The sequence below is a fragment of the Cyanistes caeruleus genome, chromosome 5 (genome assembly GCF_971803275.1).
Source record: "Cyanistes caeruleus chromosome 5, bCyaCae1.hap1.1, whole genome shotgun sequence".
In the NCBI taxonomy this organism is placed as follows: domain Eukaryota; kingdom Metazoa; phylum Chordata; class Aves; order Passeriformes; family Paridae; genus Cyanistes; species Cyanistes caeruleus.
The window spans coordinates 20,206,473-20,225,807 of NC_141705.1; the positions used below are offsets into that span (position 1 = coordinate 20,206,473).

The following is a 19,335-nucleotide window of genomic DNA, read 5'->3' on the forward strand; positions in this document are numbered from 1 at the left end:
TTTACCTACTGCCTAATTCTTCATGTTAGGGCACCTTCCTAGGAATTTGGAGAGGTGTTTTCTCTGTCTGCTGTAACAGCAGGAGAATTAAATTTATGTCTTAAGACAATACTGAAAGGGCTGAAAGGGAAAGAAACCTGACACTTGAAGAAGGAGCTAGCCTCCCGTCTATATGTTAATATATCTATATATCATATCTAATAATCATAATATGTTACTAACATATGTGTCTATATAAGCTTATATGCTATTAATTGTAATACATATTTATATTATATTAGGTCAACAATGGGGAAAAAGAAATTAACTATTTTCTAAGATCCTTTTTAGCCTTTTAGAGTCTAATAGCCTCTGTTTCTTTCAGTACTATATTTACAGTTCAATAGAGATGAAAAGATGGCTTCCCAGAATTTAGAATTTAGAAGAAAATTTTTTCTGCCTCAAGATGATTAAAATGAAAACAATAAACTTTCAGATTTCTCTGAAAAATGCTAAAAAAAGACAGTGATTTTGAAGAAGCTGAACAATGCTAGAAGCTAAAAGATCAGGATCATGGATGTTTTTCACGATGCCTTTAAAGAACTCAGTGTTTATTTTGCTGTGCTCTAGTCAGGTAGAGACATAAGTGTGAAATAGATAATTATAGCCCCAATAAAATATGCGAAAGCAGCAAAGGTGTCAACTAATCTTTAGATGCCTACAAAGTTAGGCTGTAAAACAATACAGACGTACAGAACAGATGTTTACAAACTAGGTAGAACTTCAGGTCTCCTTGATAAGATTTCATCAGAACAAACACCATTCAGAAAGTCACTGATTTGTTTCAAAGATATTTTTAGAACCAAGCAAGTAATTTGAAGCAGGAGATTAGGTTATCTTTCAGATCAAGTATATCTTAATCATATTGTACAGTGAAAAGTTAGGCATGCAAGAACAGAGAAAAAGAAGGAATAAAGCTGTCCTAGGAAAAAAGGAGAATGATTTTATGCATATTTAAATGGATTTTGGATAGGTACTTTTTCATCAGTCTATGACTATACTATGACTGAATTTTTGTAATTCTTTCATCTTTCATTTGATTAAAAAATAGCACTAATGCATAAGGCAATGGAAAATGGAACACAGTTCTCAATCACTTATATTTAATTGAGTTAGGCAACAGAATGAAAGACAAAAATTTAAAGGTATAAAACATACATTATTAAGTCTACCAAACAGCAGCCTTATTCAATATGTATATATCTGAGCAATAATTTTAAAAACTGTTGCAATTTTATACCATTTCTGAGTGTATCTGAGGGGTTACTGCACTGACAAATGGAGATATTCTCCAAAGTTACCAAGCACTAGTATATTCAAATATTCCTTAAGTATAAACTTTGTTAAAATCTATGCAGGATTGGCATGTTTTGATGGGCCTTATTCAACTCTGATTATCGATAGTATTCTTCCTTTTCAAAAATTAAACACCTGTTTAAAAATTCCCAAATGCTAGAATGCAAGAAAATGAAAAATTATGGAATCCAGCCCATTTTCAGCTAAGGTATAGACCTTCATTATTTTTTAGTAAATACCTGAAAAATACCTCCACCTCCAATACGTAAACAGGTCCAAAAGTCAATATAGTAGCTTTTTAGGAGATTGTTTTGGATTTAATCTATAAGATACAGATTTTTTAATAAATCTGGAATTCGAGCACAAGCTTAAAATGAACTTGTGTATACACAGCACCATTCCAAAGGAGAAATGGGATCATGACTCCACCATGATCAGCTTCTTCCCCACTTCTGCTTTACAGTTTGTTTTGCTCTGTATCTTTGCTTTCTGTATCTAATAGTATCTTTCTGTGTCTGCCTGCTCTCAGGTAAGTCAGCAAGATTGGTTGTCTGTTTAGAGGAAAATGGTTTTGTGTGTTCCCTTGTTTCCTGCATTAGCACACAATAAAGCAAATGGGCATGAAATTAAAAGGTTTTCCTTTTCTGTGAGCAGTGGCATTAGTATTATTACATGTCTTAATATATATAATTAGTATTATATTGCATGTCTTCATTAACCCTTGTTATTATGAAAAAAATATAAATATATTTTTCATACTTTAGAAGAATGTATTAGATGAGAACACATGTAATAAAGTGAAGTTGCATGCTGCTTACCTGTATGAATAAAGAAAAGCAAATAAAGGATATAACCTTTCTCCCCTTTCTTTTTCTGAGCTCTGCGGTATAAGAGGACAAAAGTTGTGAAGAAAAGTTATTTTGTTCATTAGACATGAAGTGGGCAAAGAAGAAGAGTAGTTTTTTTCCCTCAAAACCTTTCTTCAGATATAAGCACTGAAACCTCTTTCCCTGAATTGCTGGCTAGGGAGTAAAGAATGTGAAGTGTTCCTTTCATGCACCCTGTTTCTGCTACTGCACTCAAGACAGCAAAGTGTAAAAGTTTTCTGTAAAAGTCACTTGCCCCCATTAAAATTACCCTGTGGTATTGCAAATATTAATGGCTGGTTGGTGCCTTGAAGGTACAATCATCCATTCTGTTGTGCTTCCACTGAACATTGTAAGTCCTCTTGAGAATGGTGACCAAAGGACAGTCAGTCTCAGCTCATGACTTCCTCTCTGTTGTCTGCTTGCCCCAGTGCCTGCACGTCTTGTCAAATTTAATTCAAGTCAAACAAGATGGAAACAGGGGTTAGAGCCATGTTTCCTAACCCTGCACGTTTATTTCAGTAATGAACAATAGCAAGCTTCTTTTATAAATATATTTGATTCTTGTTATCAAGAATATCTTTCTATACAAGTATAAGCAGGTACACACTGCCTAAAAGCTTTTCCAAGATCCACATGCATACAAGTATTCTTCAGAATCTTTTCAATTGGCTATTTCATCGTATTTTAAAAACAAATATTTGCACGCAATATATGGCTTTTAAAGTCCCATGCAAGACAAAGACATCACAGTCCAGTCTTACATAAGGTGTGATAATCACTGCCACAACTTGGAGCAAACCATGTTTTAAGATTCTAAAAAAAGTGTCAGGACAATTGTTCCAATTAAATTTCCGTTATGTATGGGACATTAATCCTTTAATTCCCAAGAACCAATTTCACACCAAAATAAGCACAAATACTATCCTAGCATTTTTTTAACTATACTCTCTGTTTGATTTTACCCCATTTGTTGCATTATATCTAAATCTAGGGACATATTGGTTCTGTGTAATAAAAATAAATAGAAAAGAATTCCTGAGATAATAATCAAATGAGTTTCCTTTATTGCTGAGAACCAACAAAATACACTGGATAAAATTACATTGCTATAACACAAGTATCTGAAAGGTCTAGAGTAATTTGTACCCTCTAATTATCAGATTTTGCAGAATGATACACCATGTCTTGTAGATTATTGAAGATATCTTCAGGTTTTATCCTCTGATAGAATAGTAGGAAAGTTCAAACAGGTCCAAAATTCTATAAATAACAATACTGTATTACAGTGTTCTGAGAATGTGTCAAGTCTTGAAGAGCCAGATTGTGATCCTGGCTTTGTGCCCACACCAGGAATTATGAGGCTGTTCAGCATTCATACTGCCTACATTTGCTGCCTATATAACTGCTAGTAAGTATGGAAGAAATGAGCTTCTGTAGAGCCATTGGTTTGCCCTCTTTGCGGGTGGAACTAGAAAATTGACCATAAATGGTGTAGAACTCTCCAGTTCACAGGAGTTCTGAAAAGTAACCCACTCTAATTACAGGACTGATACATACTGGCATATTTCTCTACCTGAAAAAGAGAGTGGGGTAGAAGTGTGAGAACACAGAACTCTGTGGCTTTGAGTCATAATGTTATTTTTTTTTTAGGCTTGTATATTATCATTGTTGTTAGCCTATGAGTCAATGCTTATTTACTCCATGCACTATGGGCAAAGAACCCTCTCCTGACTCCTAGTATCTACAGTTCCATCTGTCCTAAAAAATGAAAGAGGAATGTTGTTTAAGCACTAGACCTCTGTACATCTATACCTGCTTATTTGATAATTCTTTCCCTAGTTATGCTTTAGACTGCTCCAAATACCTCTTTTTAAGACAAGACCTGCACGGGCTTTTAGAAGAAGTTTTCTTCATGAGCAAATCTCAAAAGTGTATGCAGATAAAACTCAGTCAGATTTCCACCAATTTTCCCTCCATATATTTTACACATATAAATGTATAATTTATATGTCCTCGAATATGGTCCTCACAAAATTATCACACAGACATTCATCACAAATCCACATGTCACACCTCAAAACTTCCAATAAAAGGATCTTCTCTGTTTCTTCATATAAGTTGCTAGTATAGGAAGCTGCAAGATAATTTTCACATTAGTTCTGGCATTTTAATCTGGGTGAAGATGGGGAAAATCCACCTGCCACTATCCCTTAGACATGTAAATTAAAGATGATCTCTCAGGGCCTTCAGGGTTTGGCTAAGAGACTAAATCAGGCACTATGTAGCGTAGATCAGGTAAAGCTGTGCAAGACTGGCTGTCTCTCGTGTGGAAATGAGCTAGTCCTTTCCACTTGACCTCAGAAACTCAGAACTCTCAGCCCTCAGAAAGTCTCATTCCTTGACTGTTTTTACATAGTTCTGTGGGCATAGTCATGTTACATTCACTGGCCATTACTATCTGTCTTTTCCCTGTTCTTTGTCTACTAACTTCTTAAGAAAAATATCGTTACTACAGCACTGCCCTGAGAAAGCAATATGGTGAATGTGGGGATCCATAAATACGATCCATAATTTTAAAAAGTAGTCATTTACATCATTTTGGGATTTTTTAGACACTGTTTATCATATGCTTCTTCAAATGCAGTAACAGATGACTGTAACAACTTCTGGTGCTATTGTGAAGGCAGACCTCTCTTTTATAAGCTGAACACTCCAGTCGTCTTCCCACTCATTACATCCTACATGTTGTCAATCTTAGTTTCAAGAGCTGTCAGTCAGAAATGCAGTGGATGATATGTGCAGTATTTTTTAACAACCCTAAGGTGGGCATTTCTTTGATTTTTCTTTATTTTCTTGATTGCAAAGTGCAGTATATGTCTTGCATACATTCAAACACAAAAGTACATGGAAAACCTATTTTGAAAAATGAAAACAGAACTTTCGTACAGTAACCCCTACAGCTAATCAAAGCTTTATTGTTAGTCTTGATTATTTCATATAGTGGTTCCTGATATTATAATTACCTCTTTAGGCTTAAGGTTATTGATTTAGTAAGAGCAATTATGAAACATTAAAAAAAGAAAGAAATGTCAAAATAATTTGTTGAAGCACATTGTAACTTTTACAGTTCTATCAGTAATAGTAATCAAGATGCCAGAAGAAGGGGAAGAAGGAGAAGGAGATGGAGAGAGTAAGGAGGAAAAAGGAGGAAAGGGTAGCACGGGAGTGGAAATAAAGACAGTATTAAATGTGTGATTGACTCAATATCTGATTTTTATGTTTTAATATTAATAAAATTACTGCTGCTATCCGTAGAGATGTGCAGATATCTCATATAACAATAAACTACAAGAAAAATGCTGTTCTTATGTAATTCACCTACAGAATTTCTGTGAAAATTGGGTTTTTTTACTGTTTGAGGGAACACATTTTTGACAAATCTTTCACAAAATCTCAGGAGGCTTACCTGCTGCCATTTGTATCAGAAAATGACAGTTTCACTTATCCTTATAAAGCCTCTGATGACATGTAATTTAAATAACTTGCCAGACTTGCTGAGCTGGTTTGTCTCAAAAGCATTGAGACTGACCAGTGGGTGATCTATTATGGTGTTATGGAATTGATACTGATATTATTTCAGCAGCAGTATATACAGAACAAAAAGCCTTTGGTCCCTACAATAACAAATGAAAACAAAATTGCATGCTCTATTCTGGTGCTAAAAAATATTTTCCTTCTGTCTTCCCCAGTAGCTTGACTCTTTTCCGTGACGATTCATGATGATTCAGTGGGAGTTTCAGCGATATCACAAATTTCCAGTTCAGACCTGAACAATTAATGAATTTTGTGGGGTGACCAAGAAGTTAATCACTGATGGTAGTATTGCAGCTTTAAAAAATACATACTTACACAGCTTGAAATAGCAAATGTATTGTCACGTCTGACAAACGTTGCTCATAATGAATATATGTAGATACTCCTGACTACAGAGACTATCAAATGTTGCTAGAATTGCTGGTGCTGAACAATACTGAAGGCAAAATTAAAGACTGTCAGTCATTCTGTGTTCCAAAAAGCCTTATCAACTCTAGCTTCTCATCTTTTTAAAACTCCTTTCTGGGTCTCAAAAAGTACTGATTTTCTATAATGGGGCATTATAATTTCTCTTCCAATACTTGACCCACAGGATACCAGCAGAATTGACTAGTTTTCAATTTGTCTGACTGCTGTTTTCTGCAAGGGTTCTTTGGACTATAATCTATTTAATGGCTAATTCTTATATTTTATTCTCTATCTATGGGTATAACTGATGAAATGAAGGCAGCTAAATAACTTTCCAAGCTCCTCACCCTATTATAGGTGGTAAAGGAAGGTAAGTACATAGAGAATGCAGAAATGATACAAGCGAGCTTTCACACACCCAGCTTTTTTGACACTTTTTTGAACTTCTCCAACATTTTTATCAACAATTTGATTTTCAAGATTTCATTGCTTCATTTCTAGTAAGAAGCAGATACCTGTCTCCTGTCTAGGGCATGGTAGATGAAAAAAGTCCCGATTATATCTCTGTGTCACCATCCTCTGCATGTCACATACAGGAAAGATGGCCAATTCTAATAGCACTTCAAAATATAAGGAAAATAATAGCTCACGTGACCAGAGTCACAGAGTGTGGTATACTTGAAACATACTAAAAGTGTGGACTGGAGTTAATTTATGAGCAACTGTTCAGAGGCTATACCTTTTTCATACCTGTTCTGAAGTGTTCCTGACCTTACTTTGCCTTGCCTTTCTTACTTTTGAGAGCTACTTACAGATTTTTTAAAGAGGGCCTATGTAAGAACTAGATTTTTAGTTCAGTGAGATTCCCATGCATTGCAGTAAGGGAGATTTAAAGGAATACAAGATTATGCAAAATTAAGTGTATGTTGCACATTCTTTAACTCCTTCTCATTCTAGAAGGCAAAGATGTAAGATGAAAAGGATCATCATCTGTCTGGAGCTGATGAATCAAAGTATGAGTGAGAAATAAGACTTTAATTTGTTGCTGGTAGTTGTAAGTAACAATCCCCACAAATCTAGTACCAGTGGGGAGCAGAGCTGATTAAGGCTTCCTGGAACCACACACATACCCCTGGAGTGCTTAAATAGGAGGAATTCTTGTTTCTATTTACTGAGTTGTGGCCCAACCTAGCACTAAATTAACAGATAAAAATGGCAATTTCTCAAATAAATGTAAATAGAATAACTAGAAATATATTTAAAGTACTCCACAGTTAAGTTTTTTCACAAAAATTAACCATAAACAGCACATTAAATTTTCACTTCATAAATAAAGAAGGAAAAAAGTAAGAAGAAGTAGCACTTTTGGAGGAGAAGGAAGAATAACTCTTAGCTCTCTGTCTAAATCCAATTGCAATATGTTATGATTCTTCTCGACCCCTGAATTTCTTCCTGATTGTATTTCCTTTAAAAACATGGTTGTACAGATACTGAGTAAATACACTGAGACACAACAAGTTATTTTCATTTTAAAAATCCAGTGGAAAAACATGTGCTGAGAAATTGATTAAATCATGCAGGTGACAACAAATTCAGAAATTCTATAAAAATTTCATATTTATATAATAATCTGTTAGCATAGGCGATTTTGAATCTTAACCAAAATCTTTCAACATTGTGTAGATTGCGAAAAGGATATCCTACAGATCTTACAGATATAGACTGTATGCCTTTCTGCACATTTTTGCCTCTGACAAAAACACCAAGTAAAAGAAGGTTCTCCCAAGTACTAAAATAGGCTGTAGGAAAAAATTGGCAAAATGATGAAACACATACATGCCAGATGGCTGTGTTTCCATGTTCCAGTAGAAGGGTGTTATAATTCCATTCTTGACTGCAGTTCTTTACATAAAAGACACCAAAAATAGAATGTATTGCAAAACCATATTCAACCATGAGTATGAATTTTAGGAGTCCCAGTACATAAAAGGAAATGACTGCTACATCACAATTTTTAAATATATTTAACACCTCTTTAAAATAAAGTTAAAGACAGGCCACACAAAACAAAAAAATCTCTCTAAAGCTATCTAACAAAAAAAACCAACTGAGTCTGAGCTTGCAGTGCTTTTTTGAGCTGTTGGGTGTTTTGTTCAATCAGAGCACCCTTATCTCTTGAGACAGCCTAGAACAAAATTTTAAACAGTGGCTAGTTGTCCTGTTTTGCACAGCAGATTACATAGAAGTCCAGAAAGGGGTTCAACAAACCAAGAGATATTATAAATCCATCTTACATCTTAAGATGTAGACCTTATTACATCTCAGATCTATGCTTCCTATAAAGGCTGTAAAGCCACATATGCAGGTATTTCCTGACCTAAACAAGAGCATGCAATTTCTGTAGCACAGCAGACAAAACATTTTGCATATGGCGTGAATTTTGAGATCATTTCATATCAGAGATATTCTGAACTAAAAAACAAATTAGAAAAGAAGGGGGTTTGGAAATTTAGCAGTTGGGTTTTCTCCTGCCTGTTCTGGCCAAAGCCTTTTTGTCCCTCTTACACAGTGTAACAGAGATTCAGTAATCCAAAATAAGAGTTTCTCCATCATGAGTTATTGCTAATAGATACATTCTGAAGTGTTGTTTTGAATGCAGAAGTTTAATTTCAACTTTAAAGTTCGCTTTGATTGTCCAATACTAATCTGACCATGAATGCTTTATTCCAGTGCCTGAAAATTCATATTCTACTGCTAGACATATTCTTTCTACAGTATTTTAAGAAGGTAGAGTTTGAAATAACAGGACTTTCCAAAGCACAGAAATACTTCAAATTTATTACAAACTTACAATATCTTATGGTTAAAGAACTTGAAAAAGAAAGATTTATGGTTTACGGTTGCATGCTCCCAAAATATAATTTATTTTTTTCTGTCTAATCTCTACAAAGTGAATGAGGAAAATATTTCTGTTTAAAAGACAACTACAAATTATACATTCCAAGATGACTACTGGTAAAATTTAACACTCTTGAGGAAGATTCTTTTAATGAAATAAAATTTCTTATAGAATTCTGGATAAGGGGAAGGTAAAAAGAGAAATACAATTTTCAAATAACTGGTTAAAGTTAAATAAAAGTAGGATTTGTGAATAAAAACTGTGAAAAAAAATTAACTAGGAAGCTAAAAATACAATAAAACTGATGGAAATAGTCACTTTGAAATTTATTATATGCAGAAAAAGTGGTGTTGAAAATAAGTCTGCCTTCTGAAAATAATAATTCACAATAGAAGTAAATTCTCCTTTAATTTTTCTGTATTGTATCAGAGTTGCATTGAAAAATGAAAAGTAAAGTATTTTGAGGATAAAAAGCTGAGTAAATACATGAGATGTGAAAGTCATTGACAGCAAAATATCTTCAAAAATGAGAAGTCAGACACAAAAAAAACCCTAGTTACAGTATGCATGTCTTTGTACAGGAATCTTTGCAGAGCTAACTCGAGATATGAGAATGGTGTTTCAGGGTATGTCTCCTCAGGACATCGCTGCCATACAGATACAGTTGACAAGCTACATTGATCTAAGTCACCTTTGCATGCTGTCAAACAACTTAGCACTCCCTTTCACTTCACCCTGCAGTTCATTGACAGTTCACACTGCTTGTATGTCAGTTTGCTCCTGGGCTCTCTTTTGAACTGTCACAGCTAATTTTCTCTCAGGGAAACTCCAGGTGGGGATAATTTACTCCAAAGTAAACCTATAGACAATATGAATAAGACCACAACAGGTCTCTCTGCACATCTGCACCACCACAGTCACACACATGCACACCTGCATGGTACACACCAAGCCCTCTGCTGTAAAGCCAGACCTTTGCTGCCCAACAGTTCTCACATCATACTGCCAGCCATACAACACACATATTGGGTACAATTTCATAAAATAACCTCTTGTGGAATAAACGGGGTCTTAGCCTTCCTCTGGCACCCTAAGACCCCTTTGGGGGTGGATGTTGACAGCGATGTAGATCACCAGCCATACCAGAAGCAATACAGGCACCATTAGTGAGGTCCTTAGTCCAGACCAGGAACCCTCTTACTAGCTGTTCTTCCACACTGAGTACATTCATGTTTAGAATATCCACTCCTGTGCCTGAAGCAGCACAGCAGGGTTCATAGAAGAAGACAGAGGGCTTGCTTCATTCTGGCCTGCTCCATGCTGTGCACAAACACTGGTAGTTCCTCAAAACTAATATTTAAATTTAAAGGTGTAGAAGTTCATTATTCACCCAGAACATGCTCCCAGCACAGATGTACTTGTTGGTGGATTGTTTAATTTTCTTCAGTTCAGAACATAAAAACTTCATACTGTCAGTGTCATACATATAATACTGTATAACATTTTATTGAAATACATATCAAAGTTATTTACAAAGGAAGCTACTGTCTTCCAAATACTACCACTACCATAAGAAAATGCTATTGACTGCATGATGAGTTTTTCATTCTCTAACTTATTTTCCTGTTCACAGCATAGGGAGCTGGAGGATGCAGTCTGAAGAGTCTGAATACACAGTTCATTCATGGAATGAATTTCTTTAAAAAATCAGGGTGTATATTAAATATCCAGGGTCACTGGAAATAATCTTTAACATGATGATATGTTAAAGACATCATGATAGGACTAAATGAAGATTCTGAAACTATTTCTATGCATGAGTACTTATCTCATAAATTATATCTTTTATTGTTGTTTTATATTTACTTTTAGCTAACACAACAACCTTGTTATCAATGTCCTCTCTCAAATAAATATACCTGAACTAAAACCTCAGCTTTATAATAAAGGCTGTCTTTTTCATAGGAATAAGATTATCAGGCTCAACACCACATATTTATACCTATAGCCAAAGAATTAGTGTTACTTTCAATTCTTTTCAACATTTTTTTCATATGAAAATGACAACAACCTGAAACTAGTCATATAACTGAAATACTGCCAAAATATATTTAAAATCATTTGAATATTTATCACATTATTTATCTCCTTTCTCTCATTGTAGGAAAACTTTACAATACTTAGACAATAAAAACAGATGAGGGGAGGAGTACAAATCAATAAATATTTCTGATAATGGGACTGAAACATATTCTACTGTGGCATGTTTTCTGTTTCCTTAGAGGAGGGCGGGAAAAAAAGGGAAACAAAAAAACCCAAGCCAAACCAGAAATAATGGTGAGAAAGCAAAAAGTAAAAATGCTTTAAAAATAAAGTTTCAGTCTTCATGGTTTTGACATAATGCTGGCTTTCCCCCAGCATTTCTGCAGAAGGGTGTGGAGGCAGAATGCTCTGCACCCTCACACAGCCAGCACATGGTCAGTGTTTAAAATTTACTCTCAAAAGATCCACTCATTAAATTCAAGGGAAATCAGTGCTCACATCTCAAAGAAGATTTCACTCAAACCTAACTCAGGTTAAATCATTGGCTCAGCAAATTCAGACATTTCCATTATGTTTAGAACGTTAAGCCACTCCTTCCAGCAATGCTTGAAAGAGACATTTCTTCTTCCTTTCTTCCTTTCCTTTGAAATCAGTTCCTTTCACCATAAGAAGCATGCTGGAAAATTGTGAACTGCAAAGAATTATTAAGATAAGTTAGTGAAAGAGGTGGGAATAGAAATCAGGAACTCTAGGCCTTATTCATGTGCCTTGAGGCTAAACGAGAATTACATAATATGAGTTTTCCTATATCAGACACCCACTATTATACATTACAGAAAAGCATGCCTCTAAGAAATTTTTATGGTAATCCTTTTTTCCTTGATTGGCAATGTCAAGACATCAGCATCTTTTAAAAAATGAAAGAAGAAACTACTCTATATTCCATGTATCTTAGTGTTTCAATCTATATAAAGCATTCACTAAGTTTATTATACCATCTACTTGACTTGAAGGGGGAGGAATTAATAAAATGACAAAATCTAGTAAGGCAAGTCTCAAAAACTTACTGATTAAATTACTTGTTCTGTCACTGCAATGATAACATTTCTTAAAGTCTTTACTGAGATAAAAGAACTTGTTTCTTATCACAGAAATCTATCTGTGGGAAAGGTAAATTATTTGCTATAATCTATATTCAATATATTCTTTCACAACTAGAAAAATAAAGTCAATTATAAAAGAATCCTTCAAAAACAGAAGGTAACAGGAAAGACAGTCATTCCCAAAGCAGTAGTTGCTTCTGGTCATTTCAGAAGAATTTCACACTACCCTGTAAAGATTAGAGCACATTTATATATATATATATATATATATAAGACTTACACGGAGATGATTTGGATGTTTTTTCTTCCTTTGACTTTATTAGGGTCCTTTGTAAGGTCTTTTGTCTCAAGATGGAAAAGTAGGGAGTTTTCTACTGCCATCTGTTGATGAATTAGGAATAGAATTGAAGTCCATGGGTGAGCAAGCTTGGTCCCACCATGCTTTGGTGAGCAAGAGAAATTGAAGCTTGGAAAATAGTCAGTCTGCATTACATTTCCCTGGGAGGCCCTCCAGGACTCATCAGAACAGCATGCTAACTCCCAATGGCATGGAGAGAAAGAAAAGGTTCTGTTTCGTGGTTAGGGCTCAAAGGTCACCTGATTGATCCCATCTTGTCACCAAAAATTTTGTGAGGAAATTATACAAATGTGGTTGTAGGAAGTCATCTTTGCAATAGAAGAGCACTGTGTTAAACTGGCAGAAGGTAGCAATAGAAAATCTAATTATGGCTGTTAAAATCCATTCTGACAAGTCCTGAAGACTTCAGAGGGTAACCTAAAGGTGCACTGGATTGCAGCACTTTTTCAAAACTCCATAGCGTCTCAGAGTTACTACATCACAAAAAAGATAAAGCAGCCATATGTATTCAAATTCAATGCTTAAAGGACAGTGATTCCAATGGATTAAAAACGTTTGGTAGACAGTTTTTGCAAAGCACACTGACTGAATATGTCTACATTTGTATTTGCTACCAATTCTGGACAGAAATATAGTAAGATTACTACTGCAGCCAAGGGGAGGAGGGTATTTTTATAAGCATATACCCTTAATATATTATTTTTGCAGAGAATTATCGAAATATTTTCTGTATCAAAATCTGATTTATAAGAAAGCACAATTCCTAAAACAAGACTAATAAATCTACTTTTGTTGCTTGGTTATAGCAGCAAGTCAGCTCCTGTAATGCTCTCTTCAGTATTCACTGTAACCTGACTGAACATCTGAACATTCATTGGTACTGCTACATTTCTAGGAAGGATTAAGTTTAATAGTCCATTTCTTTAGCCTTTCTGGGAAAAAAAAAAAAAAAAAAAAAAAAAAAAAAGAAAAAATAAAGCTTTACATAAAGCTTTTTCAAATTTTAAAATTAACTGAGGCTAGCAGAAATCTGCCCCAAGTACCAGTTTAATAGATGTAAGATAGTAGAAAAAGTTGATATCTAGCTTCAACTTCTCATTAATAGAATAAAGTATATTGTGTTATTCTTGAGGGAAGTTTATTAGTTTCTGTTCTGCTCTCTGCTTCACTGGTGATGTGACACATATATGCAGACTTATTGGCTGGGATGATTTAGAAAACTCATGGGGTGTTCTCATAAACAACGAGCTAATTTGATCCTGGGAAACTTTTTCATGCCCAGTTGTCAAAGCTTTGCAAGGCTTATAGAAACCTAGGTTTAATCAGTGAAAGAAAAAATTAATCTCAAAATTTAAGTTCTCTTCCTGAAACTCAAATACTTCACATAAAACACAGAGGACCGATAATTTTGAATGTGAATGATCACTCATTCTGTATTGCAAGCTGAGTCCTGCTGCCCTTGTAAGCTGCTTAGACCATGTGAAGACTTGATCAATAATGCACCATCACCTTAGCGTAACTCAGCTCTCCAGGGTAATACAACGTGCCAACACCAAGCTTCAACTAGCATTAGGAAAATGAGTTCTATGGCAAGGGATGTTAGCTCATTTAACCAATTTTACTGTGAGCAGAGAGACAAATCACTGGTACCAAGCTTTCCTGGACACTGTGCTGTCTTTTTCTCCACCATTACTCTTTTTTTCACACTGCTGTACTTGACCATCTTCTTTCCTTCAGTTTGCTACTGCTGGCAATGCCACTCTGGGCACAGAGCCTCAGCTAATACACTCATTGGACTGTACCCTGTTCTGTGCCTTACCTTTAATACTGCCACATCTCTCTAGTGAGAGCAACCCTACTCTTTGGGAAACATTGACCTGCAGGGCTAAAGTGCAATTTCTTCTTTTACAGCACATAAACCAGATGTATTCTTCTGGAGCTTTCCCCATATAACTTACTGGATTCTTTAATGCAATGTTGTTATATTTGTCTCTGGCTTATATCTCATTAAGTACTTGCATCAGAATGAACATTGTGAGGTAACAGGCACAGAGAAGGCATTTAATTTTCCTAGGCCTTTTAAATGGAGGTTGAATTTAGATGTCCTTGCAAAGGCCAAGTAGAGCTCCATGAAATTTCTTTCAGATAACCTGATAGAAAGATACAAGTACTTTTGATTTTGAAATTCAAATACAAATCCCGTAGTAAAATATGTTTATTGAATTTCCTTCATCATTTTTCTCCAGGATGATTTTTCTTCAAAAATTTGCTTGATGATGGGTCTTTCTAGAATAGAAGGTACGTTTCTTTGCAATGTCTAATTCTTTATTTGTCTAACAACTAGAGCAGTGAACAGCCCAAATTTGATCCATATTTCATGCTTTCTGTTATTGTATGTGAAAGGCATAGTCTTGCACTATTTTCCTTATTTCCTCTACCACTGCATCCACAACACAGTAACCTTCACACTGAATGAGAATAGCTGGATACAGCTTCCTGCATGGCTTCTCAATTGCTGGCAATTTAGTTGGCCAGATGGGGTTTCTATGGAGAAAGGCTAGGCTATGTGAAGGCTAAGTGTGCCCCTGCAGAGCTCTTGGCTCCTGCTGACTCAGCAAGTTAAGGACACAATCAAATAGTAAAACTTCCACCTCTTTTCTCCCCTGCTTTCTAACCCCTTCTATTTTTCCTTCTTCCACTCATCCAGGACTGTGTCTGTACTACTATTTCAGGTGACATGCTTTTTTCCCAATTAGGATCTGCAGTATCTTGCAATTAAGGGAGTCTTTAGCGGTGTTACTCTAAGTTCCTACAGGGAAACGGTGCAGTCATAGAGACTACAGAGAGGCATGAAGCTTTAGCAGACACACAAAGCAGCAGCTGTGTGTGTAGATAATATGAAATGGTAGGACAGAGCTCTTCAGCCAGGAATGGAGGATAGTGCAGTGTCTGCATATTGTCTCTGTAAGAGTATCAGAATGAGGCATCAGTTGGTTTCTGCTCTTACTGAGACTAGGAAAGCATTAAGAGCAGGAGCAGCAGCTGAGATATATTTTTTTTTTTCCTAGAGAAGCCTTAAAATAGACTAAGTGAGGGCACATATTGAGGGAAATGAGATTTAAGCTGCATTATAAATGGAAATGTCTTCAAATGGTATAATTTTGAAAATGTGCTGAGGCACCAGTCCTTTTAAAAGTCATGGGAACATAGTCATTAACCACACTAAAGTAGAGGAAAGTCCCATAATACAAGCTTACATTTGCAACTGATTGACTTTAGAATGCCTTAAATTGGCACATAAATATTTTTATGAAGGAGAGACAACTCTGGGAAACAAAACACCAAAGAAAGCCAGCCAGTAAAACCACACACCTTATCAAGAACAGGCTACCAGCAAGTGAGATTTTGGCCACAATATACTTGTACATCAGATATGAGAGTTTCATTCTCCGTCATGCTTTTTTAAAATGGAAATATGCCCTCTGTTTTAGAAAGGTACTTTTTTTTCTTCAAAATTTTATCTCAAGTTCAAAAAAAAACAGCCACAAGATGGGAATATTTTTATCTCTGCCCAACTTAAAACCAGATTTAATGAAGAATCACTAACAGAAATATTACTGTTGTAATTATAATGCACAAGCTGAAGTTTTCCCTTTATGGAGAGCAAAATATGATTTTTAAAACAGCATTTCATGATTGATTAGTCCTCACTTTGGCCCAGACTTTTTTTTCTTTATTTGAATTAGCAAGTCAAAGTGACAGGAGCCTTGAATGGTTTTGATGAGAGCACATGCAGTGAGAAAGCACTACTACATGGGCTGTTCTTCGTCTCAGACCATAAATTTCCAGCATGAATGGGGATCAGTAATTATGTTTTTATTCTTCTACTCTCATTTAGTTGGCATCTAATCCTTTTTTATTAAAGCCAAAACTATTTTCTAAAAACTACTTCTGCTTATGAAGTATATATAAAAGGAAAAAAAATTAACAAAAATTATTTACTCCAATTCTTTGTATTGATGAATCTGAGAAAATTGACCATATTCTGTGTATTGTTGATAAATAATTCCAATGTTTTATTGATAACTCTTGCATTTTATGAAATTTTACAGCAGCAGCTATTTGTCAAATATTTGCTTGCTATAATCAGGTGACCATATATATAGAAATATATTCAAATATACACATACAAGCATATGTATTTATGTTATGCAGGAGCCTCTGAAATGAGGTCTAGGTAAATTAATTTTTCTGATATGACTTTATTATTTACCTAGAGTGGAAGTCAAGAGAAATAGAAGTTTATTTCTATGTTGAAGTTTACTGACCTGCTTCATTAAGGTACTTTCTTTCCTACCAGACATATACTGCATAGTGGATATGAGGCTTGCTGTAGGTTGAAAAGGTGGAAGTTCTGCTGTAACCTAATATACTATTCAATTGAATATATGACTTTAAATTAGTTTTCTTAGCTGCTAATATGTTTTATATTATATATATTCATTTGAGAAAAGCAGAGATATCCTTGAGTGAAGAGAATTTATTCCTGTCTTTTCTTTCACAGAACAATATTTAGTTATTGCATCTATGGATAGCTAAGGCCTCTCTGGACCTGACCCCTTCCTTTCATGGAATACATTTCATGTCTGAATCTTCTTTCTTTCAAGACTTTCCACTAAATTACATTCCATCTGTGAAGCCTACAAACCCTTAATCATGCCTTCTAACAAATGTTATCACACTTATATAGCAAAAGATGCCCAGAGAGAATCATAGAACATTTGGGAACTTCTACCATCTGTGCATCTCCCACTTATGCTTATTCAAGAGTTCTTCCCCACACCCCAGTTCCTTCTTCTCCAAAGTGCTGCATACCTAAGTACATTTCCTTTTGTACAGACAGGGATCTGTGCCCTCCTGTTTGCAACAGAAATTACTATATGCCACAAAATTATATTAAAAGAACATTTTTAGGGTCAAAAAATTAAGTGTTCTTTTCACAGTTATAAAATTATGAAATGAAGCTTTATGTGTAATCATAGCTCCTGTACAAGTACCGGTACTTGTGAAGTCTGACATAGTCTATCATTAGAGCCACATTTTTCTTCTCAAGATCCCTACTTGTTGCCTTGTACAGAGCTGACTTTCTCCTATGTTAAATCAAGGCAAAATCCAAGATTTCACAGTGTTAGAATGTTTAGTTTAAAAGCTGGAGATTGACATTCAATTCCAGGATGGAATTCCCCCATAATATCACAGAACAAAGCATTTTGATTGTGATTTCACCATATCTGAGTTCTTACCTGAAACCATGAGACTGTTTGGCTGAAGAGAACATTTTCAGACACACCTTATGTCAGTGAGAGTTGGGCTTGGATATGTAAAAACTCTATGGATTTTTTTTTACCTCAGTCTCCATAGTGCCTTCCCATTTTTAATACTGCAATCATGATAGCCTGCAGAATAATACAATTTTCCACAAATTATATAAAGTTTCTAAATTTTTTACACAATGCAGTGATATACATGATAAAAAATTCCATTTAATAATTCTGTGTGCAGGATACTGTTCCAACAGTGGGCAGTAAGGCCATGAGACAAATACTGAACATGAAGAAAAAGTTTATTAACAAGTCCAACCTTATATATTTCTGCTGTATATTAATGTTTCAAATATTTTCTTTATTCTATTTTTTATATGCACTTTCTTTTTTATTTTCTTTCTTTCTTTCTTTTTCTTTCTTTCTTTCTTTTTTTCTTTCTTTCTTTCTTTCTTTCTTTCTTTCTTTCTTTCTTTCTTTCTTTCTTTCTTTCTTTCTTTCTTTCTTTCTTTCATATTATTTTACTATATATATATAATTGAAAATCAATGCAGAAAGAGTACATGAACATGTAATTAGATTGCAATCACTGAATTAAAGGTACTCTGAAAGTATCATTCTGATATTTTCTGACTTCTGTGGGCTATATTGACTATTCATATATTAATATTAATAACAAAATTAATATTTATATTAGTTTGGGGGGAGGGTTTGTTTGGGTTTTTTTGTTTTGTTTTGTTTTGTTTTTTTGCTAGGTCATTTCCCAGCCAAAACAGCAATAAAAAAAAAAAAATGAACAAACAACAAAAGTCAAATGTTTTCTTATTGATACTTATATGGTTGGTCTGTAGCAAAAACCTTTGCAATTTGAACTAAATATATACAATGCTACCATTGTTTAGAGAGAGAATGAATGGGATAACTTCATAGCAAATTTCACAGCTACTTTTTGACATCACTGATACCTGGAACAGTCAATAGCATTTCTTCATCTTTTTCTCTCTGTTCAGATCTAATTTTCATCCTTCTGTGTTCAAACATGGAAGCTATCTGCTAACATTGTTATGTCCCAGAAGAGAGGTCATGGAATATGAGAATATTGTAGTTTCTGGACAAAGAGATGAAATTGTCAACAGAGCATTAGCTAAGCATATTTTGGGATACATAAAATGTGAATAAAATATTTGAGGAACTTATTCTCTATAAGTGTCAAATCCTTAACACTTATGTAAATGTAGTATTTCAGTGCATTGCAATTTCAACAAATTTGGATGGATAAATTTTTATGTTCAGATGAAAAAGCTCCCAAAAGTTAGACTCTTAAAAGCTCAAGTTCATAAAAATTCTGAAAATATTTAAATAAGATTGCCTATAAATTTCATCATGGGTAAATCTCGCCTCATTA

The 19,335-nt window shown here is 34.7% G+C and overlaps 1 protein-coding gene across 5 annotated transcripts in view; it reads right to left on the minus strand.

Moving 5' to 3' along the window:
* Window positions 1–19,335, minus strand: part of LOC111928121 (uncharacterized) — a 61,176-nt gene that overhangs the window by 32,523 nt on the left and 9,318 nt on the right. The window contains exons 4-7 of one of the 5 annotated variants that reach the window (XR_015286822.1): window positions 18,896–19,038; window positions 17,913–18,065; window positions 12,532–12,632; window positions 9,016–11,839 (exon numbers count right to left, since the gene is read on the minus strand). The exons of 3 other annotated variants lie outside the window; for them this stretch is intronic. Coding sequence is in view for 1 of the 2 variants with exons in the window: in XM_086889011.1 (XP_086745137.1) it covers window positions 11,731–11,839; window positions 12,532–12,632 (210 nt within the window). In the remaining variant the exon portion in view is untranslated. Of the gene's footprint in view, window positions 1–9,015; window positions 11,840–12,531; window positions 12,633–17,912; window positions 18,066–18,895; window positions 19,039–19,335 lie in introns of those variants that run through there. One more of the 5 variants, XM_086889011.1, reaches the window with a different exon arrangement.